We start from the raw sequence: 24453 nt of genomic DNA on the forward strand, positions 1-24453 counted from the left end.
AAAATTAACATCATTTTTATACCTTACATTATAAAAACATTACATTGCTAAAAATAATTGCATCACTTTTTGAATGATGAAATATCAGTGTTTAATATGCTGGTTTTGGTGCATTTTTTCCCTAGCTTACACTCCAACCTCACTACTCAGACCTCAATAAAACACCATCATCTCTGATGTTGCTGCTATTTTTAAATAGCCATTACTGTAAAGATGTCCATAGCTGTATATTGGTTATTTATTTTCCAGATGCACCGTATTTATGTTGTAAATACACTGTACAGTACAGTATGTATTTTATTATTTTTAACTCTTCAATTTGTGATTTTATATGCTTTTCTAAGCTCCACATTTGTGTGATCACTTTTGCTATAATCTTTTTGCTGCTTTAATCACCGGAATTTCCCCATTGTGGGACAACAAAGGGATTTTCTATTCTATTCTGTTTTGTTCTATTATATTCTCTACAGCTAAAAATAATTGCATCAGTTTTTGAATGATGAAATGACTGCTTTTAATCATCTGGTTTTAGTGGATTTTCCCCACTCAAACCTCATTACTCAGACCTCAATGAAACTCATACATAGAACCTTACTGCCACACGAAGAAGGTTAAAAGATCTGAGTAAAAATTCTGGCTCCAGTCTAAAGTAATTAAGAACCAATGAGAACTACACTCGTTGACACTTTTAAGACTTTGTAACTCCAGTGAACCCTAGTAAGAGCCATCGTCCACAAGTGAGGGAAACAGGAAGCGGTGATAACCCTTCCCAAGACAAAATTTCACCAAGAGCTCAAAGGGGACACATACAGGTCACACAAAGAAATTGGAACAGCATAGACTTAGACAGATTTATTTGTCGTTTTGTTTACATAAGTGTAAAACAAAAAGAAATTTCTTTTAGAACCGCTCTCTAGACAATTTCATTTTTTTTAAGTGCAGCCTTGAAAAATAGTAAAAAAAAAATATAAAAACAGTAATATAAAAATATGACTGTAAATTTACAGTTCTAGCATTTCAGTTATTTTTATATATAATGATAAAATATAATAAATATAATAAAATACAATAAAATAACCCATTTTACAAAACATTCAGCAATCTGATGGCATTGGGGAAAATGCTGTTACAGATGCAGAGGGGTGTATGGAATCCCAGCTGTTCCAGTTTGCCCATCAGATGTTGTGGGATGATGGTGTTTAAAGCTGATCTGAAGTCCAGGAATAGCATCTGCACGTGGGTGTTCTTCTCCTCCAGGTGTGCCAGGCTCAGGTGGAGAGCAGAGGAGATGGCGTCCTCAGTGGAGCGGTTCCGTTGGTAGAACTGGAACGGGTCGAATGTTGGGGAGAAGACTGGAGACAATGTGTTCTTTAACCAGCCTTTTTTAAGCACTTCATCATGATTGGAGTCAGTACAACAGGCAATGAGGTGACCCGAGGCTTCTTTGGCACTGGAATAATGGTGGCAGCATGCTGGCACTATGGATCGGTCCAGAGAGGTGTTAAAAATATGTTCAGGATTGGTCAAAAGGCAACCATTTCAGTGTTTATAGGTTAAAATACGAATTTAACAGAAAAATAAACTATTAAAATAATTATGATGTATCAATGCATCCATCCATCCATCCTTGTAGGAAAAGGGGTTCAAAGCGCCACACCAAACAGAGAGAAATGGCGCCCTCCTGTGCATACATTAAATATTGCCTTTAGTCGCAACAACCGCGTCATCACAAAGCGACAACACTAAAAAATGCGTAGCTAACGACAAAACGTTGCCTTTTAATGATCAGTAGAAAGCAAGTGATGAATAAAAGTATATCAGAGCTTTTTACGAAGGCACATGGTAGAAATAATCCAGTATCGTAATTTTAGATAAATTATTCCCTAAAAGACATAACCTCGATTACTTTATTGCGTTACTGCGGAGGTATGATTCGCATTAAGCTGTAGCAGAAAATGCCCAAAGTCTCAGATTCAACGTTTCCTCCGGGATGTAAAGGTCTTCCTGAGGGCTTCTGGCCAGCGGTGGAGGTGTGGCTGAAAAAGCCTCATGTTGTCAACAAGCGTCTTTGCGGAGCCACCGTGACTGAGAGCAGAAATGTGGACATAGAAGACCTGAGGACCCTGCTGGGGACTGATGATGGAGAACTGCACCAGGATGTATCTGTGTTCCTCTGCAGCGGTGCTTCACCTGCACACACACACCAGGGGGACAAACCCTGGTGCTCCACTGTCAGGACATTTATCCCTAAAGTCAGCTGCTATGGTGCAAAGAGGCAGAAGGAAATCGTACTGAAAGGTAGGATTTACTTTGTCGTTTTATTTGCGTCTGAGGTGTTCTGATCTGCTTGATCTTCTGCAGACTCTGACAGACAACACGTGACCTTTCTGCCTTTTGAGGAGGACCCAGCTGCAGGGAAGACATCCTTAAAGAAGAGCAACATTTATCAAATCAGGCTCTGCAGTGTGGGATTTGACCAATGGTGAGTCCACATCTCTCAGTGTAACCTCCAAAAGATTGGACTACATGCTTTAAGAAAACATCAGAGCAGTTACCAACCTAGACTCTTATATAAATGAAAGTTTCTCTGATGTTTTGCAGAAGCTCAATATAAACACATTTTTCTTCAGCACCACTTTCTTTTAAGTTGACTTTTTGATTTTTTTAATGGAAAGAGCAGAATGCAAGATCTCATCTATTAATAATGATAATGATTGAACATCATTGATCTCTTAATGGAGAAATTAACTTCTGCATCTCAGTCCATCCCCTTGGGGAGCTGTGTGCTGCCACTGTGCGGCGCCTGGGGAGCAATCGGGGCTTAAGGGTCTTGCTTAGTCACTCAGAGTTCAGGCTGTTCAATCCATTACCAAAAGTCATCCAGATTTCAAAGCAGCCTCAGACCTTCATACCACCACTACCATGCATGACTGAGTCTAAGATGTGTAGCTGAATGCTGTATTTCAGCTCTGGCCTGTTGTGATTTTATGTTCTATTCTATTCCCAGCCAGCTGGGAATTTAAATTTCTGATACTTTAAGATGTCTATTGCCCTCCCCTGTAGGGGTGGGAAATATCTTATTTAATCAGATATTATTTTGGCTGTTATATATTGTTTATGAACACACACCCTACTAAAAATGAAAGAGTGATTCGAGCTCTAATCATGGTCAAACAGTTAATTCTGCACATGCATGGAATAAATTCACCACAACTTCTGTTCAAAATATTAAGAGTTTATTAAGAAAAATGTTCTCTCCCTAATCATGCCAGACCTGCAAACCTTTTGGTCCATGTCCATTGGAAGGCTCTCTCTGTCTCAGTGGCTCACATCAGGGGTCCTCTTTGTCCCCGTGGCTCATCAAGGCAGGCTTTCTCATCCAGTCTGGCTTTATAAGTTCTGAAACTCAAGAGAAATGTGTTGCAAAATGTCTGTTTTGCAGCAGTTTGGTTCTAAAAGGTCCATGATGACTTATCTTTGATGATTCTGGAGATCTGAGTCTTTTTGGGCCCAGATCTCCATTCTTGCCGGAGATCCTGCCGAAGTGGACTCCACTTTCATGGGCAAGGGAGAGGAGGCAAAGCGGAGGAATCTGGTTTTAGCTGTGGTTTTCCTGTGTCCTCATAGAGAGGGGAGTGGTTGGTCACACCTCTGTGACTTTCCATGTGACTGAAAAAGGCAGAGTTGAAGAGATCTTAGAGCTGCTTGTGAGCCAAACTTTATCCTCTTCTCTGGTCATCATGTCAAAATGAAATATTGACGCTGGTTCAATGTGCAAGAACCATGATCATGGCATATGGCAGAACAGATCTTTAGAGTCCAAAGATTTTTTTTCCCCTGTAGGACACATTAAAATACAGATGCTATTTATGTAATTAGAAAATGTATTCTTAATCATTAATATTCCAGTTTGTAAACAGATCAATATCCATCTTCTCGTTTAGCTTTATTCCTTTAATTTAAAAAGAAACAAAACAAATTGGACCTGACAAACACAAAGCTACTAAAAACAGTAAAATTATATAAATGCAGTTCGCCTCTTTCTTCTCAGGGCTTTGGAGCTTCACGTGTTGACGTCAGATGGGTGGTTCTCCGATGGCGTTGCCTATCCCAGGCTGCCCTGGCTGTCCTCCGATCTGCTGCCTAAACTGGTGCGCTGGGCCGCCGAGTCCAAGAGCAGCGAGTTCAAGAGCACCCTGTCTCTGCTGCCAGTGGAGAAGTACAGCCTCATGTACCAGCAGCTGAAGGAGAAGTACAAGAGCATGGTCCAGGTAGAGAGACGCCAAGGTTCTGACTCTGTCTGCGCTTTCTATGTCCTACAGTGTTCTCATGTTGTTTCTCCTGTTTTTTTTAAATTTTTATTTTGTTATTTCCAGGTTTGGCCAGAGGTTACCGATCCTGAGAAGTTTGTGTTTGAGGATGTTGCTATAGCTACTTATCTCCTGGTGGGTTTGGAGCTGCTCTTAATGCTCTTTTAAAACTAAAACAATCAGTGATGTATGTTTAGTCAGGATCTTTGATTCTTTGACGCAGAGCTATGCTCTTGTTATCCAAGACTGGGCCAATCAGTGCATGAGTGGACCCAGGGAATCGGTTCATACGTCATTGCTAGATGAAATCAGGCGTCACCCTGCAGCTGCAGAGTGCGTTTAATTAATGATTAACTCTTGATACTGAACCAGGCTAACTGTGGCTGCAGGTTCTGTGGTCTGAGGAAAGAGCAGCAAAAAGTCTGACTGATCCGCAGTCCTTTGTGGACCTCGGCTGTGGAAACGGCCTCCTGGTTCACATACTGACCAATGAAGGGGTAAGTTAGAAGATTTTTTTACTTTCATTTATCCCAGAGTCCTGTCAGACTAATGGGACTTTTCTGACCCCAGGATCAGGGGGATACATGTCTTTGAATATTACAACCTTCTCCTTTTCTTGATGCTAGAAACAGCGACTGCTTCTGTTTATATGCTGACCATTCTGATTTATGTTGCAGCACCCAGGGAAGGGCTTGGACGTCCGTAGGAGGAAGATCTGGGACATGTACGGCTCTCAGACGCTGCTGGAGGTGAGGAGGAAAGTTAATGTATTTCATTTTTTTTTTTTTTTTACTCATGCAAGAAATACCCCCTTCCCTCAAAAAAAAAAAATTCAGTCCTTTGTCTTAATCCAGACTTTTCCTCCTAAATTCTTCAATATGTTTGGTTTCCCTATATACAAAAGTTCACTTCTCTCATTATGAAAAGATCTCTTTAAGGCTGGAAGTTTGTTCGTATAGAAAATATTACAACAAAGAAATTTAGAAAAATACAGGCATTGTTACAGATGTGCTTGAAAGTTTGCATACCCCTCCCATCAAAGAAAGCGGATAAAATCAGACTAGCAATATAAATAACACAAAAATATAAAAGTTATAATATATTAAAAAAGTACTAATAATAATGTACGGTAATAAAATAAAATAATTGATTTTGAAGTTTTTTGAAAAACATTATTAAAGTGTGTTGCTCAACAAAGTCATAGTTCAGAAGCTCCATCAGGCTTGTTCATTTCTTTTATTCATATTTATATATGTTATAATCAGTGTAATTATTTCTGTTTTTCTTTAATCATTTTTATTTTATTAATACTTCTGTCAATTTCAATTTATTTTACTGGCAGCTGATTTTTTTTCTGTGTGATTTTTTTTTGGGAAGTGTATGTAAACTTTCAAGCACAACTGAATTTAAAAATATCTATGTTGTGAGTAAAAACATGCCTTCAAAAATCTGCATCCTGACATTGTCTTTTTTCATCACTTGCTTCATGTTGAAAGCTAGATTGCTGAAGAAATTAAAAGCTTAAAGCTTTATATTTGGTGTTCTAAAAGTCTAAACCAGGACAGAATTCGGGGATACTATTAAAAAAATGATTTTTCTTTTTTTTTTTTTTTTTTTAAGGGAAAAAAGTGGTAACAATCCTGCTCACAATAATCATAAATAATAAGTCACAATAATTTTAAAAACAGGCTTCGAATTAATAATAAAAAAAAATGATATAGATGAACCAATAGATAAGCTGTTGCCGGTATAAAAGGTGTTTATAATAATAAAAATCCCTCAGGTTTTCATTTGTCAAAATTGCATAGATTTCTTCAAAGAACCTCAAATAAAATAGCATTTTAAGAATCTGTCATGCTGCTGATTTCAAATATAATATAAACACGAAACCATGTTCAGGGAGAGCTGCTGCATGCGCTCTCTGCCACTCACTACAATTTATTTTTCCAAATCACTGATTATGTGATGCGCTCACCGAGGTGTTTTGGGGGATATGCCCTGAATGTTCATTAAATAAAAAAAAACAGAAAAGTGTCAGAATCCACACTTCTTCTCTGATAGTTTCCAGTGAGCTATTATGAATTAATTCATACCAATATGCAACTCTTTTTGCTATTTTAGGAAAAGGCAATTACTCCGAGCGAGAGCTTCTTATTCCCGGAGACGGACTGGCTGATTGGGAACCACTCGGACGAGCTCACGCCGTGGATCCCCGTCATAGCGGCCAGGCGAGTCATCAGCAAACACAATCACACTATCTCAAACGCGCCAGCTGATCTCTCTTTTTTTTGAGGGGTATTAATATGATGGACAGACTGTGGTGTGTGGAGGTGGTATGAAAATCAGCGTTGATGCCGCCACATGGTGGCTCTGTTGAGCCTCCATCTCAGACAGCTCTCATTTCTAAACCACTTTTCTTCTACCTGCTGCCTTTTTTCCTCCTTTCTCTAACTGCAGGTCATCTTACTCCTGTCGTTTCTTCGTCCTCCCCTGCTGTTTCTTCGACTTCTACGGGAAGTATCAGCGGCGCCAGTGTAAGAAGTCTCAGTATAAAGAGTACATCGACTTCATTGCAGAGGTCAGCCAGGTCTGCGGCTTCAACACAGAAGAAGATTGCCTGAGAATCCCCTCCACCAAGCGGGTAGGTGTAGCCCGACCAGATGCATTGGAAATACCTCCCAGTTGAGGAAGGTAGGGGTGCAAACATCAGCAGGGCTGTAAAGCTTGCAGCATGGGGGGTAGCATTCCTCCAAACAGGATCTTCATAGCAAAACATTCATACTTCAATCTGTTGGGTCGAACCTGCAGCAGTATTCTTTTTAGTGTCAAGGGTTTTAATCCAATATTTACCCATCTTAAGATATATTTGATTTGAACACTTTATTTTAAAACTTAAAAACTCAGTTTTTGTAAATTGTTGTAGCATGTAAAAACGTTTGACTACTAATAGATGATTTCAGGGGTATTAGTATCATTTGTGACAGATGCCCTCATTTATCTCGCCATTTTCTAAATGGGAAACGCCAGAGGGCGTGTCTTTAGAGTCAGATCCTTACTGATCTTTATCAGACAGGAAAAAAGCTCCTTATCTGCAACCTTTTAACAGAGCTGCAGGGTATCTCAAATTCACATTACAAACTGCAAAATTTGACCTCTGAAGTAAATACATTTTTCTTGACAAGTGTTCTTTTTCCTTTGTTTTAAGCTCATAAACAAGACAATTTGCAATTGGGCTAAGATTATTTACATTAAGAAAAAGAAAAAAAACAACTTAATCATCTTATGTTGAGTGCATAATATACAATTGTCTTATTTAAAGGGAAAACAAGTTATTTAATTGACAGACCGTCTTTTTTTACCTTCTTAAATTAAGGAAAAATACACTTATTTTAACATAAGTGTATTAAAGGTACACTATGCAACCAGTGTTGATTTTCCAGCGAGGCTCCCCCCAGAGGGCGAAAGTAAAAGTGCACTGTCGTAAATAAGCACAGCTGTTCTCCTGGTTTCTCCATCAAGCCAGACGTGGTTGTTTTGAGCTTAGCAGCGAATGACTAATGCTGCGTTCACACTGGACATAGCTGGCGCGACAGAAGCAGCGAGTTTACATGCAAAGTCAATGGTTGACGCGCGTCAAGGCGCAGCAAAAGGTCCCGCGGCGCGTTTTGAGCTGCAGGCGCAGCACGTCTTAGCAGCTGAAGCAGCGCGTCGGGTGCGTTTAACGCAGGGAGAGAGACACAGCGCTGATGATCACTCCTCTTAAACAGTTCATTGACGCCTAAATTAACTTAAAATGCAGAAATCTGCCGGCAGAATATGCAGTTTGGATTATTTAGATGAAAAACACCTACCAGCTGCTGCGGTGAACCGCTGCTGATGAAGGGATCCATACTGTCGGCGCATCCCTGGTATGTGGGGGTCTGAGCGGCTCCGACAGAAAAAATATTGAAGGCAGGATAATAATCTGAATGAACTGACTGCACTGATTACGTTTTCAGGTGTATTTTCTCACTTAAACACGTATTAAAACTACTTTATTCCCACTGATCACAGCAAATATAGCTGCAAGGCAGAGAAAGGATAGTGAAGCTCCTCCCAACGCGCGTCAGACACACTTTTGCACCGCGCAGCCAGAGCAGCAAAGCTGCTTCAGCCGCGCGTCAGAACTAACTGGTTCAAGCAGCAAAAAGGAAGCAGCAGACGCGATTTTGCTGCTTTTGCTGCGTGAACGTAGCATAACTGCACAAAGATCGCCACTGTGCTAGCAACGAGCATGCTTTTAACTGGGGGCGTGTAGCAGTTCTCGCCGTAAAGCAAGACTGACTCTCACGAGACTTCTGAGCCTGTGGGTGCGGGTCGGTGCTCCTGCAGTTGCAAGTGCAGTATTTCCCCCACAGACCACCAGGGCGGCCGAGAATACCTTTGTTCAACCTGAAATGACTCATTTAATCATCCATAACGTTATGGAACACATTAATTAACTGAAAAATGTTGCATAGTGTGCCTTTAAGGCCCTATTTTTAGCTTTTGCAGGGGGTGATTTCCGAGTCTTATTTTTAGATCGTTATATTTAAAGATGTCAAGAAGGGCCGAAACAATTCATCGGATTAATTGTTATTAATTGATTATTGAAATAATCGTAAACTAAGTTTGTAATCGATTAATCGTTAACTGGAGTATAGGCTGTAAAACATGTCTCTAGCTGACAGAGCGACCCACTTGGAGCCGTAATTATAACAAAATTGTAAAAAAATATGTAAATATTTAGCATTTAAGTAAAAAAAAAATCTTTTTCGTCTGTCAATATTCTCTATCCAGAACTTCTCAAGTGGAAAAGTTTTAGTTTTACCTGGTTAATTTCATAAAAAGTTTTCTTTAATGAACCTTTTGCTATCCGATTATTAACCAATTACCGGTAATCAAAAAAAAAAAAAAATTTAATCTAATTCAAGTCATCTCAAGGTACTTTACAGAGACAATTCAACTAGATCTTTCTTTGAAATTAATTCAAAGTTTTCTATCTAAGGAAAACCAGTTGATTGTATCGACTCATTGACTGATGTAGTGACAGTGGAGAGGAAAACCTGCCTTTTAACAGGAGGAAACCTCCTGCAGAACCAAATAATTGACAAACTAATCAATTTGCTAAAAAATCGTTGGTTGCAGCCCTAATTTCATGCAACGTAAACTATAACTTCCAGTAAAAACTTTGATAACCTGGAAGGTGTTTCATTTAGGGGGAGTGGCAGCATAGGATGGTTGTGAGGAAAAGTGGCTTAAACAGTGATAAATCAGTGCTGGTACTTTAATCCTTAATATCATTTCACCCAGACTAAGAGAACTGCATGTCTAGAAAAAAATGTTGTTTCCGACCATCCATAAACATAGTATTTGGTAGCTTACAAAGCTGCAGCAAACTTTGATTGGGAACCTTTTGGTTTGGTTGGACTTGCCTTGAGCGTTTAGCTCAGAGATACTGAAGCTTGATCTGGCATTAAGCAAGTATTGAACTGTTAAACATTATGGAGGTATGATGCTCCTTGGCCTCTTTCTCTACCAAAGTTCCAGGGAACCTTTTTTAGAGAGCACAGAAATTCCTAGAAATAACAGGGAGTCTGCAGCCCTGACAAATAGGCCAAAAGATCCAAAATGATCTGGCTGCATTACACTGTATTTAAAATGGTTAAAGAAAATGGAAACATGTCTCCAAAGATCAAAGTGAAATCTTCATCGAACCAAAACAAAAGCGTGCTATATATGAAAAAAAAAAAAAAAAACTGTTTTGATTATTATTCATAAAATATTTTTATAGGATTTTCCAAAATATTGGCCCCTGCTTTTGTTTATTCTTTTTCAATATGTAGCTTTGGATTATGCTCCAAGTCTAAGCTGCCAGATTTTGAGCATAATCCTTAGTTTTAAGCAGTGTTTCATCAAAATTTAGTGAAGCTGAACAAGTAGGGCACAAAAGAAGTTTGGGACCTGAAAAACGACATATACGGCAGCTAATCAGTGAGTAAAACGTGTAGCGTTATTCTTCAGTTAGCAAGATTTCCTACCAGAGGCTTCCTGGGAATCAGATTTTAATGCCCCTTATTGTCTTTATGCATTTCAGAGAATAAGTTATATAAATGGACAAAGCTTGTTTATTCTGTGATGGACTGATGCTAAGCTTTAATGTCTAATGATGAATAAAGCAGAGAAAAAACGTTTACATAAAGATTTAGAGAGACTGTAGAACTGATGATGAAAACAATTTCAAAAGTTTAGCAGAAGGTTTGGCTTCTTAGTGCCACAGGTTTGTATATTTTCATGTCTCAAAAAGGTATAGGTTTGTGGAAAATCGGCTATTAAGTTTAGGAAAATTGATCATTTTCTTCTCCTTCTCCCACTATGTAACAGAACGAAGGTTTAAAAATAAATCCTGCTGTTTCACATTAATTTATATTAGTTTTCCACAAACACCGATGTGACTCCTTGATTTTATTAATTTGCACTTAAGCCTTTTGTTTTTTGACTTAATGGCTGTTTGCATAGTCACTGACATTTAATTAAAGGGACATTTTTACTCCCCGACTGTTCTCTGGAGATCTTGAATTAGCACTGTGGTCTTTAAACCGGTTCTTGAATCCAAGGAAACCATGAAAACCTTTTTTTTCATTAATATGTGCAAAAAAAATAAAAAATACATTCACAAATTATGTCTTAAAGAATCTGGATTTAGTATCAAAGGTAGTCCACTCTTTATGTGGCAAGTCTAAGGGTTCAGCAGTTTGAAAATGGGAGCTGATGAAGCATAAGTGTTCAAATATACCCAGTGACACAAAAAGGCTTAAAGGCAGGAAAGAGGATTCTGCGATGGACGACATGTCCGACGGCTGTATGTATATTTTTGTATGGTGCTCATGCGTCAGTGCCCCCTCCTTTTCAAAAGTTCTCTACGCTGGAAACGCTTCCGCCGGTAATTTTGTATTTCGCCTAGAGCGGCAGCAAAGTACCAGGAGGCACCTTACCAGCTGGAAATATCCATAAGAAGAAAAGATCTCTGCAAATTATATTTACAATTTGTTGGTTTGTTTACCCTGCTGCTGCTACTCAACTGTAAATGTTTCATAACTGTAGAGTTAGACAACTTTTGTCATTTTGTATACACAGAGTGTATACGAAACGGTATTTCGTTATGTACAGCTCTCATGACATTTCCATTTGTTAAAGTGCAGCAGTGATCAAATAATAATAAAAGAGAATATTAATAATAATAATTTTAAAAATACAGCACTTACTACAAAATTTTATGTAATTTACCTTTTCAGCAGCAGTTATGTGACCAAAGCATCCGTTTTCAGACCCTTTTGCTCCTTCAGGACACGCCATCACACTTAGCCGACTCCAATCTCTCCCACTTTCTCTCCTCTTTTCAATGGCATCGAAAAAAGGCTTTCTTTTCCGGGTAGGTTTGTCAGGATGCTTTTCGGCCATTGTACTCAAGTTTACACAAAAGAGTGAACAAATAGGCAGCGGCAGCAAACAATCGTAGGAGTACCTCTTCATACTTTGGCATTATGGCGGACCGCTAGCCAAACGGCGTATGAGTTACGCTTGGTGGAACCCACGTAAATTACATCATGGCAAAATGTTTGATTGACAAACACGTAGCAAATCACCTTTTGACGGTAGGCAAAGTAGATTGGCTAATGTTTTGTAGGTACCACCATGGCCAGAGTTTATAGGTTTCTTTTTACCATGAGTGCAACAATGCCACCCATCAATTAAATCGTTTTAGATGAATTTGGACACAACTTCTAAGAAAAATCCTCTTTCATACCTTTAAAGGCTTTGTTTGTAAAAGCTAAAAGAACAACAGAAGATTTTCAATTGCCTTCAAGAGGCACTAACTCAGGTTTATATGTATTATGGAAAAAAAAGGTGAAGAAAATAAAGGAAAACCAAAAAAACCATTGGAACTACATGAGGAGGGCATGAAGGGGAGGAGATGCCAACGGGGATGTGTTCTGTGTTTTCCCTCATAAATACCTCCCAAAAAATTTTCTGCTTCTAGCTTTAGCATGATTGTTCAACATCTGACTTTTCATGTTCTGCAGTCATCGTTAAGGAGAGTTGATACTGAGCTTCTTCCTGCAGGTGTGCCTGGTGGGAACGTCCAGGAGCTACAAGCAGGCCGACGAGGCCGATTTAGAGCAGAGGAGGGCTTGTTACATTGAGGGTCGCAAGGCCTCCTTCGGGGCAACAGTTCAAGGGTCGGGTGTCAGAAACGTTAAGGATTGTTGCCATGGGAGCACAAAGTGTGACGGGATGTCAGAGAGCAGGTGGGAAGATGGCTTCCAGCCGAGGAACGCTGTGGAAACGGTCCGAAACTGCACAGCTCTGCCGCGAGACTTTGTGGACGGAGTCGTCCTGAAGGTTGCTTCTACCCTACTGGAAATGTCAGAGGAGGAGTCCCTCGGTGACTGGAATAAAGGAGGTAAACCAGAAACACAACAAAGCCATCCTCTAGCGTTGGACTGGAGGATCTTGTCAAAAGTTGAAATGCTGTAATTGGGAAGGGTTGCATAAGAAGCTTAAAAAAACAATCAAAAAAGCAACACATCTTTGTTATATTTTGTTTCCTGAGTCAAACAAGGTGATGGAGGATTTTGATTGGTTGTTTTAAAACCACTAAATAAACTAGGGACGCACGATATTGGGATTTTGGCCGATATCCGATATGCCGATATTTTAAAACTCATGTAGCTGATAACCGATATCGATACCGATGTTAAAGCTGGACAAAAATAAGTAGTCATTGAAAATAGCAGTTTTGTTATCCATTTCTGACACTTTGAAAAATAATATACTCAAATATATTTTCATATGCTGATATCAAATTGATTTTAAAAAACACGGTATCGATCTATTTTACTTTCAAAATCTCGTGAAATTTCATCGTTCTGTTACAAACTCTCGTGATATTTTGCAAATTCTTGTGAGATTTTGTTAGTAAAATAGACCGATACCGCGTCAATATATCAACATATAAAAATATGGCAAAATTTCGTGAATTTTCGGAGGATTTCGTAGCATAACGATGACATATAGCAATATTTCATTAGTAAAAGAGATTGATATGGTGTTTTTAAATGGCAATATATTAGCATATGAAGATATTGTGATATTTTAATGTATCAATGTTTTTCCCTCGTCTTTAGAAGTTTTTAAGTCTGTAAAAAATACGTTTTTGAGGAAGAAGAAGAAGTAGTATTTTTTATTTTTTTTAGACTTTAGATTCTCAGAAGCTGATAAAATATCGGGTTAAATATCTGTGGGGTGGCCGATGTCCGATATTCAGTTTTAAGGCCGATACAGGCCGATACCGATAGGGGACCGATTATATTGTGCATCCCTAAAATAAACCAAATAACATGTTCTAGTCTTCATGTGAAGCAAAATTCAATGTTTTGTTTATGCTGCCAGAGTAAGTTTTGAAGTCTCTTTCTGATCAGTCAGCTCTGTTGTTCTCCTGTATTTCAGAATAAAATCCCACATACTGCTACCTCAAGCGCCCCCTACCCCCACCCCCCTCATGCTGTGACACGAGGCAGCTCTGCTTTCAACTCTTTATCTCTCCTTCTGCCCCTTTCTGCATCTCACGCTTGAAATGCAGAAAGTTCTACCTCACGCCACCCACACATCACGGAAAATTCTGTCAGTTGGTAATTGTAAAAATTAGCGGTGCTGAATATAAGATGGAAAAGGAATAAAACGAGGGCTGGATGAATAATGCACTGTCATCCATGATTTATGCATGAGCATGCATTTGTACTGAGGTACTCCACCAGTTCTCTGCTGTGTAAGAACAAAGACTAAATTCAGCACAAACCAGGCTTTAGTCAGCGTGCTTAGAGTTGACAGTAGGCCTTCAGGGTTTGGTTTCTTTTTGTGTTCCTAAGCATTGTGAAACAAATGTGTGCATTTTTAATATTTCTACTGAGTCCTTTCTCACGTTTCCAGTGATTGTTTGCTGCAAAATAATTTTGTTGTTGTTTATTTCACCAGTAAGTTATAAAAACAGAAAATAACTCACAAAGCAGACCTTGTAAGAGCCCCTCGTCGCTGCTTCAGTCGTTCAGTGGTGTTTCTTGCCTGTGCCAACCTCACTTGAAAGCCACTGCAGGGCTATTAAAAGCCCCCACACAGGTTTTTTTTAAGTGATTTCATTTTTCTTGGTTCAGACCAGTGGCCAATAGAGGCCAAAAGAGGGCGCTAGTGCGCCCCCCCACCCACCCAATGACCCGGATTCAGACATATAAAAAAAAAAAGAAATACATTTTGTTATTTAATTTTAAATTTAAAATATTTTAATATTTTATTTCCGCCTTAGGGCGCAAAAATGTTTTCCTCTTGACTATCGTTGAAAGTTGTACATGCACAGTAGCTCCTCTGCAATACAATGGTATAACAGGAAGTGTATTTGTACACCACCGCACAGACGTTTTGCGTGTGACGGACAAGTCGAGTCGTGGGAGTAAGAGACACATTGGAGAGAGAGAGAGAAATGTAACAAGAAATGTCCTTTTCCAGGACATGTTTTAGTTACAAGGCTTGGCTAACTGCATGTACCGAGGCTAACACTTTATTCTGCTTTCCCCGTATAATTTTTATAAACTTCAGGATTTGACCCAGCATGGTTAAAGACAGGTAGGGCTGATTTAAAGCACATTTTAGAAAAGGCAAAGAAGAATGAACAATCTGGGACTGGGCAATGATATGATATAGTGTATGTTTTCTAGGTGATGTTATATTGAACAGTTGTTCTTAAACACATTCTCAGAAAATAAATAATTTGTATATATTAAAACAATATAAAGCTGACTAATAGCTTCTCCATTATTAAACTACAGAACGGCAAGATTTATGTACAAAAAGTAAACCTGTACATTAAATTATGTTGTGTTTTTATAATGTTTTTTGCTGTTGGCACTCATATAAATATGCTGGTGTGATATATGTTTGATTGGTTTTTGGTATACGTCAATTCTTCCTGGAGAAAACTCAACTAGCCGCCACTGGTTCAAACTATCATAATTTTAAGGTCTGAATAGTTCAGAGAACAGAAAAAAAATGGATTATTAATGCTGCTTGTCCTGATTTTATCTCCTTAAGGTTTTTAACTACTGTTGATTGATGGAGCAATGGAAAGTAAAGACTAATTCCCAGTTTGTGTTACCCAAACGACCATGTCTGCCCTGCTAACAGCTACCTAGCCTAGCCAGCTGTCAGCTGACTGAGTTTTTCTGCATAATTTCAGGCTTGACCTGCCCTCTAAAATTAGTAAAATTACTGGTAAAGTGTGTGGAACTTCATAAATGTAGTCATTAAACTGCATTGAATGCACCTGATTTGACGAGTCTGTTGATCCTTAATCAGCTACTTATTCTGATCTGGAGCTGCTGATTGGCCAACATACTTTTTTTGGTTTTTGATTGACATTGGCCAGACAAGATCAACAGACTCATCAAATCAGGTGCATTGAATGCAGTTTAATGACTACATTTATGAAGTAACAAAAGTAATGTGTTTCATCTAGTGCTGCAACTAACTATTATTTTGCAATCGATTAATCTGTTGATTATTTTTTCGATTAATTAATTAATAATTGAATGGCCAAAGGTTCCTTAAAAGAACTCTTTTTATGAGTTTAAACCAGAACAAACTAAAACTTTTCCAGTTGAGGAGTTTTGGATAGAGCATATTGACAGATGAAAATGCTTTTTTTTTTTTAAATCTTAAATATTTATAAATTTGTTTTACAATTTTGATATAACTGCTCCTCAAGGGTTGGTTGATCTGTCAACTAAAAGGCATATTTTACAGTCTCTAAATTCCAGTTAACGATTAATCGATTACTAAATTAATTGATGATTATTTAAATAAGTGATTATTCATGATTAATCCGAGTGTTTCAATCCTAGTTTCAACATCAGTTAATGCAATGCGTGACTTTTAGATTAAATTAATACCAATGAGAGACCTGTTTCAGAGAGCAGCAGCCACCACTGCTTTGAACCCAGCAGTTAGATCATGCATATTGACATGTATTCATGCTGAGAATGAGGGCTGTACATTGAACATGTTGTTCTCTCTGCGACGCTGAGCGTCTCCTTGGAAAGCTTTCATAAATACATTTACAGAAACTGCCTCAACGAGTGGGTGTTTAACTAGCAAACACCTTAAATTACTTTAATTTTTTTCTATCCACTGTGCACCACACGAGTTGTTGAACGCTTTGTGCTTTTCTTTGTTTTGTTTTTTTCACAATATGTGATAGTATTGGCTTTAAGAGCTGGTTCGGGGGTTGTGGGAATGAAAGCTGCATAGAATTTATAAATTGAAAGCAGGAACCTGCTTTTCTAAAGCCTTTTGTTGTCAACGTTAAGTGGAGTGATCCTCTTTTAGGGGCCAGTAAAGGTATATGTGGAGAGGGAATGCAAATGACATATGTCAAAAGATTTAGGCGACTCATTGACATTCTAGAAGGGAATGTTACCTGATTGACCTGTGAATCAAGTGTGAAGAGCATCGATGGCTTTGGCTCTCAGGAAGACAAGATGGCTCCTATATTTGCAAATGCTGCAATCAAGCATCCTTTGCCTGCAACACATCTCTGATTGCAATCAGAATCGGAGGATTTAGCCCCATCGCAAAAACAATAACAGAGCTACAGTATGAATCCGAAAAATCAAACCATGATTTTCAATTGTTTTCCTTAAACGTAGAGAAAATGCAAAGGGGCCCACAGATTCCTATTGGATGGTGCTTAATTAGCTGGTGTCCATCTGGATTCTATCCAGACTTTTTTGAACAATAAAATGTTCAGCACACAGCACCAAAAGAGAAATTAGTCATGTTACATTGAAAGTAGATAACAAAAGATTAAATCTGTCAAATATCAAGCTGCAAAGGTCTAACCTTAAAAAATGTAACCCTTACCATACCTCTGACCTTAAATGCGAGCTGCAGTTATAAGAGTTGGGGCTCCTTTTGGAATAAGTACTAGACTAGATTAAGACTATGGCCCAATAAGCTTGTCACTCTGCTCAGCTCTTAAAGTGGTTTGTGTCACTTTATTAGCACTCTTAGGTTTGTCTCATTTGCACTGGTGTCTCTCATTTTGCTTTTGACAGTACTCCTCAGATTCTCTGGCTTTAGGTCAACTCAGCTTGCTGTTTAATTAGATACAGTGATATCATGGCAATTAAGACAGTGGCAGCAATCTTATGTGAAGAGCACAAGTAAAAATAAAATCTGTATCTTCATAGAGGTTTTAATCAGACTGAAGTATGAAGTCCCTTAAAATTTCCTGACAGACTTTTGCATTTTGGACAAAGTGCGGTAATGGCGGAAAATCCAACAACCAGGATGCTGTTCTTCTCTGGTTTTCTGCTTTATTGCAAAATTAGCTTTCATCTGGTTCAAAGTTTTCTATCTAAGAAAAACCAGCGATTTGCATCAACTCATTGACTTGAAGGCAATCCCTCAACAGTGGAGAGGAAACAATCGCTACGGCAGAAACAAGGAAGTGAGTGACCGAAGCTAACTTAGGACCAAGGAGATAGAATTAGACATACAGAAAGAAGCAGAGATACAAAAGGTAACTGTGTCAATCATCTCCCCAGATGGCCATTCCCATGAAAGACACAGCCAGGCAGACAAGCTCCAAGTTAGCTCCCATGTCAGAGAATGAAAGAGAGAGAGCACATAGAGTTAGTCACAGTCAGAGAACCAAGACTACACTGAAAAACAGGCTAAGCTCCAACATCTATAAACAAAGGTGTTAATGGCAGCAGCACAGCTAATATTTCTCTCCAGGATGGTGTCACAGCCAAACAGGAACAGACCAGATGAAGCTACTATGAGAAAAAACAGAGAGAGCAGAACGTTAGAGATTGAACTGAAAAATATTGCAGAATGAGAGAATAGAGACAGAATGAAGCAGAATGATAAAATGTGGTGACAATGTCCCCCAGCAGTCTAAGCCTATAGCAGCATAACTATAAAGATAGCTAAGGACAACCTGAGCCACTCTGAGCAAATTAGATTACAGTTTGATTGTTAGAATAAAGAAACTTTCTACTGCATGATTTATTTGATGTTTTTCACCCCTTTGCCAGCTCAGGCTGCCTTTCAAACAATAACTGTTAGTAGGGCTGCAACTAACGATTATTTTGAAAATCGATGAATCGGCCGATTATTTTTTCGATTAATCGATGAATCGGACACAAAATATTTTTTTTATATTAACCTCTTTATTCCAAAATAAACATTTTAGACAGAACAAACAAGCACACCAGTACAGGTTTCTCATTAACTTTACTGGTGCAATATGAAAAATAAATGTTTGTGTTAAAACTACGCAAACTTACATGAGAAATGTAGCTGTACATCCACAAAATATAGGGTACTTTGTTTCATAAAGCGCAAAAAGAGACAGGCATTTTAGTTTTTAAAGCCTCTAAGGGGTTCAAACAATAGGTCCCCCCATTTCAACAAATGAGTTTTTTTAGACTAGAAGAGTTCTGCCTTTTAAGACAGGAAAGTAAAGTTGCTACTTGAGAAAATACTGAACCATAGAGATAAAAATAGCCCTGTGATTCAAATTATAAATTGTATTTGGAATAAAAATGAGAGAACTAGGGGTGCTAAAAACACATCCTCCAATGACAGATATTTACATGGGAATGTGGCAGATAATTAATTGACATATTACTGATCTTGCTGGATTTTATTCTGCTTTACTTCGATAAATTGCAGGATCTTCTTTACTTTATCTTGGCCAGAAGATTTAAACCTTAAAAGCCTTGCCCTCATAATTTGCAAATTAATTTATTTATAAAGAAAATATAAACGCTGCTTAAGCTAATTCAAATGAAATTAAAAGTAAAATAATTAGCCAACCTTATCACTGTCTGTAACCTACAAACAAGCTAAGGAAAGCATCAGATGAGCTACCTGAGAAACTAACGTTACGTTTCCCCACTTTAAAATGAAGCAAACATGATGGTTCATCCTGCTGATCAGCTCTCTTCACTGCCATTGAGGGCTCCAACGTGTTTTCTTTTCAGGTGCTGCGTCATAACAGTGGTGCTTCCGTGCCATGTTAATTTGTTTTTACAAAAGTTGCATGTTACGACTTTTTTCACTTTACAAAGCGCAGGCTATTTTAATTATTGTGATCAATTTGCGCCGTCAATCCCGGGGCATGCGCGCTTCATTTGCAGTCTGGACGCTGAGGGTAAACTCCTCACTAAAATCCTGCGGCTCTGACTGCCACGCTGAGAGGGACTCCTGTGGGAGAGGGAGAAAGGCGTTGGGATGGGGGAGGCGCCCCACGGCAGCAGCTGCCGCTGGAGGACAAGAGTAGGAACGATACATGCTTTCACGTAAGAGTCTCCAAAAGCCGCCAGTGACACCGTAAAAAGTCGCCAGATTTGTCGCTAGTCGCTTTTAAAAAAAATAGTCGCTGGAGGGGTCTGAAAAGTCGCTGAGTTGGCAACACTGCAACTGCGGCGCTGACTCGCTCCGCCATATTTTTTTTTTCTTCCCCGGGATGACGGCGGCGGCGGATGACGCATTAATCGCGCGACACAACTAATCGATGATTAAATTCGTTGCCAACGCTTTTAAAAGTCGATTTTTATCGATTTTATCGATTCGTTGTTGCAGCCCTAACTGTTAGTGAGAATTTTGTGTGCCATATCGACATTTTCTGCTTTCTATACGGTAATTCTTACCATATTCTGCTCTCCAAAATGGATATATTAGAACCTTTTAATTTTCCATGGTTAAAAACAATGCAGGTGGTTATCAGTCTTTTCTCAGTCTCTTTTTCATGATGTTATTCATTCGTTTTGATTTTCAGCAGACATTAAAGCAAAGCTCCTTTTGAATAACTTATATGTACAGCGCTCATTAGGATGCGTGATCTTTATAAGCAACAAAACAAATTGGTCCACAATGCGAATGCAAGCATTTCTAGGCTACCTTTTCCTCCAGGGAGATGGGATCTTAAACAAGTCCAAACCAGCCATTAATAATAGTCTGCACCTGTTCTCAGTCCGAGCCAAAACCAATGTGTCGATACTGTCCCCCTCCCATTAATCCAACTCTAAGCAGTGTATTGATATTATATTAAACCTGTAGCCCTGTGGTGTCTGAACTGCAGGAGGACACTTCTACTGAGCTGACCTCGTTGACCATCTCAGGGATTATTTTACCTACTAAACTTACATCTGTTTTAATAGAAAACATATTTGCTTGCTACAAAATAAATCTTATTTCTATATGCAAATCCTCCTTCCTGCAGCCTTATTGTGGATTTTTAGGATTTTGTAGGTTCGGCAATTGTTTTGGTTTGTTTAAGGCACTGCCATGGATTTAGTGAAGAAGATCTGATTGACTTGTCTCCAGATTAAGGTCAGCTATAGTTATAAAATTTAGTGGTGTGTGTGTGCTTCCCCAATATGTCAGAGAAAGAGTTGAGGGATTTTGATTTATTTAAACAAAAGGTCAGCTCTGATTCAATTCTCCTGGGGTGGAGAAAGGGCAGTGCCAAAAATACTAAATAAAACCTTCTTCTGATACAGAGCCTAAGAGTGAAGCGCTTGTCTGCTTATAATCTGCTGAACTCAGAGCTTTCAGGGCTGTAATTTCTTTTTTTTGTGCTGTGCAGCTGTTAAGTTTGCCTCTCAGATGAGGAGGAATGAAAAACTATGACTTGTGCTCTGAAATGGCCTTTTGAAGAAGCGGCGATGGGATTCACGCTGGCGTCAGGGACATGTGTAACTAAAGCAGGCTTCACATGCCTGACAACCGTTAAAAAAAAGCGACAGAGATTTTTTCTCCCTCCATAAAGCGTTGATCACACCTTTCGTTAAGAGGATCCTCAACAAAAGCTCAGCCGCTGTCAGAGCAGCAGGCGACATCGACTTGCCCAGCTGCTGCCTCAGCTTTGGAACAAAAATATTCCCTTACTTGTGTGAAGGAAGCTGTAAACATTTTCAAAAATGTCACATTGATAGACCTCCTCCTGTTTCTTTGTCTTCCCCCCAAAAATCCTTCAACCTTTTCTGTTTCGATCCTCCTCAGGTAGCCTGTCTGTGAGAGAGGTGGCTGCTCTATTGGAGCAGGAAACCCTAAAGCTCCTGAAGAAAGAGTGCGGAGGCCTCCAGACCCTGCTCAGGAACAACCACCAGGTCTTTAGAGGTGCGGTCGGCAAAAACCTTTAATTAGGATGGTAAATATATCAGATTTGAAGAGCAAGAAAATCAGAAACGGACAAAAATCAATTCCTTGAGAAGGAACTTTTCTCTTTCAACTCCTTTCAGAATAAATTATTGGGAATTTAAAGAAGCCACATGGTTAGAAATGGAAATTAAATTGCTTTGATAGAGGTATGTTAGACTTTGACAGATTTTATTGTCATTTTGTACACAGAGTGGATACAAAAAAAAAATTTTGTTCAGTACAGCTCTCAAGACATTTCCATTTTTAAAGTGCAGCAGTGATAAAATGTAAACATAAGATTGGTATATATGTTTCCAACAATCACAGCTTTTTTTTTTCTCGTCAGAGACGTGTCTTAAAATTATTCAGGAATCAAATGTTCAATTTTTTTAAACTAGTTTATTCAGTGATAACTATTACGTATGGTTTATAATAATATTAATGATGATAATATTAGATATGTTTATATAGTGTTTCAGTCTTGATTTTATATTATTACACCATGTTCTACTCACCAAATATTAGTTTTGTGTCATTTGGAGCTGTTCTGAAGATATTCCATTAGGTTGTATCCAAGTAACGTCTTCCTATGGGCGACGACTTGAAAGCACAAACTAAACTGTTAATAATTTGTTCTTTATGGTACGCCAGCATTCATAACATGTAGGCGAATCACTGTCCCCCAGACATCCACGGTTATATTTTTTATATTTCTATCTTTTAAAAACAAAGCTGCGCGTGTATGATGTCATCCGCGAGCGCCGGCTACCGTTCATCCATCCTGTCCGCTGAACTGCTGCTAGTTTTACTCACATGCCTGGAAGATGTCTAGTGCTACTACCACAGATGATCTCACTCTCGAAATGCAATTGAATGATTCAGATTAGCTAGCAGAATGAATAGAAGGGGTAGAGTGTAGCCGCCTGGTGTAATCTACATTGGTTAAATAATTTTTATTTTTTTGGGGGGAAAAAAAAAAAAACTCCAGTCCATGCTGCTTTGTTTTTAAAAGATATAAATATAAAAAAGATAACCGCGGATGTCTGGGGGACAGTGATTCGCCTACATGTTATGAATGCTGGCGTACCATAAAGAGTTATTACACAGTTAGTTTGTGCCTTCAACCCGTTACCCATAAGACATTACTTGGATATAACCTAACTGAATATCTTCACAACGGCTCCAAATGACACAAAACTTATATGGGTGAGTAGAACATCATGTAATAACGTAAAATCAAGGGCCCTATGGTAAAAAAAAAACGAAATTACCCTTTAAGTTCGGTTTCTGGTCTGTTTCCCCATGGTTCAGGCAAACGGCTATTTCAGAAAGCAGCTGTCATGCTTGATATTGTCCTGACCTTTTGGGTTGGAGCTTGTAGAAGGGAGCGTGGAATGGTTATTAGAGGTAATTAAGTTTCAGGTTCAGGGTAACATAATAGGAAAAGGTAATAATTGCGCTATGCAGATATATACACTTCTTAACAGCAACTTTTAAACAGAGCTTTCATTATGAGAAATGGACTTGTGTATGCTATCACACATGTTTGGGAATCGAGTCCAGGGTTGTGCATGTGCATGTACATTATTTTTTTTTTTTAAGTGGACAGGGAAGGTGTTTTTAAAAATCGCGAAAATCATCCACTATAGCTTTAATCTCACACCTTCCCTGATTCCTAAAACCTCAGAATTTTTACATTACTTTAAGGCAGGAGTTTGAAAATCCAATCCACAAGATCCTACAACTTTTATTCAAAGCATTATAGCCAAATGGTCACACAAATGTTGATCTTAAAAAATGTTTTCAAAAAAACAGAATAAGTGACAGAGTTAAGAAAAATAAATGCTGTACTGTACAGTGTTTCTACAATATATATATACTGTGCATCTGGAGAAGTAATCAATATACAGCTGTGGACATTTTTACAGTAATAAATATGTGATAGAATAGCAGCAACGTCAGAGATGTGCAAAACTGACAGCAGCAGGTTATTTAACTGCCTAAGACATAAACTGTGCAGAAATCAGCATGAATGTAACAACTTATTGATGTTGGGAACAGTGGAGGGTATAAAGTCGTTCAGATGCTAGGAGGAAGGATCTGTGATAACGCTCCCAGGTGCATTTAGGCTGCAGCAGTCTGTCAATAAAGGAGCTATGCAGTTCAGCCAAAGCTTCATACATGGGGTTGAAAACATTATCCAACAGAGATGTTTTTTTTAGTTTTATAATAATAATTATAATTATTTTAATATTTCTCTCTTCCTGAACACCTGTGTGAAATAAATCGCTATGATAATACTTTATGTTCCTGTAATTGTAGAGGAAAAATGTTTCTCTTGACCTATCTTGAGCCTGAACTCTTCTGATCCTCTGGATGCCGAAAGCAGACATTTTTTTTTGTTGCCTCTGGCAGTCCTGAGGGACCCTTGCACTCTTCGTGCCCTTTTCAGAAATGTTCTAAAGATATATTTTATTCCCTCTTTTTCCAGTGGAAGGAGGGACTGTCTACATCAGAGACTGGAGGGATGGGGCAGAGAGCCAGAGGAGGCCCGCCACATCCGGGGCTCTAAAAACTCGTCTTTGCTGGTTTCATGCCCATCACCCTCAGGGTTGTCCCCTGCAGGAACAAAACTGTAATTTCGCACATGGAGCTGATGACCTTCGACCTTCAACAAGGCCTCTTAAGAAACTGAAGACCTTTTGACTGGATCAGTATCTCCTTATACCTTTAAACATGTTATTTTTCACATGAATTTGAAATAAATTTTGAATGATGTTTCAGTTAAAGACTAATTATTTTGGTGAGCCATGTCTAATGGCTGAGTTTTGTTAATTACATAAAAAAAAAGGACTGTAAGTTT

At 38.7% G+C, this 24453-nt stretch overlaps 1 protein-coding gene across 1 annotated transcript; it reads left to right on the plus strand.

Moving 5' to 3' along the window:
* The first annotated feature begins 1718 nt into the window (after positions 1-1718).
* On the plus strand, positions 1719-24453 carry trmt44 (tRNA methyltransferase 44 homolog). Its single transcript, XM_038284949.1, has 11 exons — positions 1719-2298; positions 2362-2482; positions 4052-4271; positions 4377-4445; positions 4700-4807; positions 4988-5059; positions 6432-6538; positions 6768-6951; positions 12453-12792; positions 21453-21569; positions 24082-24453. Exons 1-11 carry the CDS (start codon positions 1956-1958, stop codon positions 24294-24296), a joined length of 1896 nt encoding a protein of 631 aa, XP_038140877.1. The 5' UTR covers positions 1719-1955; the 3' UTR covers positions 24297-24453.

The sequence above is a fragment of the Cyprinodon tularosa genome, unplaced genomic scaffold (assembly GCF_016077235.1).
Source record: "Cyprinodon tularosa strain WSP-4 unplaced genomic scaffold, ASM1607723v1 ctg204, whole genome shotgun sequence".
NCBI lineage: Eukaryota > Metazoa > Chordata > Actinopteri > Cyprinodontiformes > Cyprinodontidae > Cyprinodon > Cyprinodon tularosa.

Bases quoted from the DNA above. Each gene is read 5' to 3' on its own strand.
- trmt44 (XM_038284949.1), top strand. From the start codon at position 1,956: ATGCCCAAAGTCTCAGATTCAACGTTTCCTCCGGGATGTAAAGGTCTT. The intron at 4,808-4,987 runs GTAAGTTAGAAG...TTTATGTTGCAG, and splicing joins ACATACTGACCAATGAAGGG to CACCCAGGGAAGGGCTTGGA. The intron at 21,570-24,081 runs GTGCGGTCGGCA...CTCTTTTTCCAG, and splicing joins CAACCACCAGGTCTTTAGAG to TGGAAGGAGGGACTGTCTAC.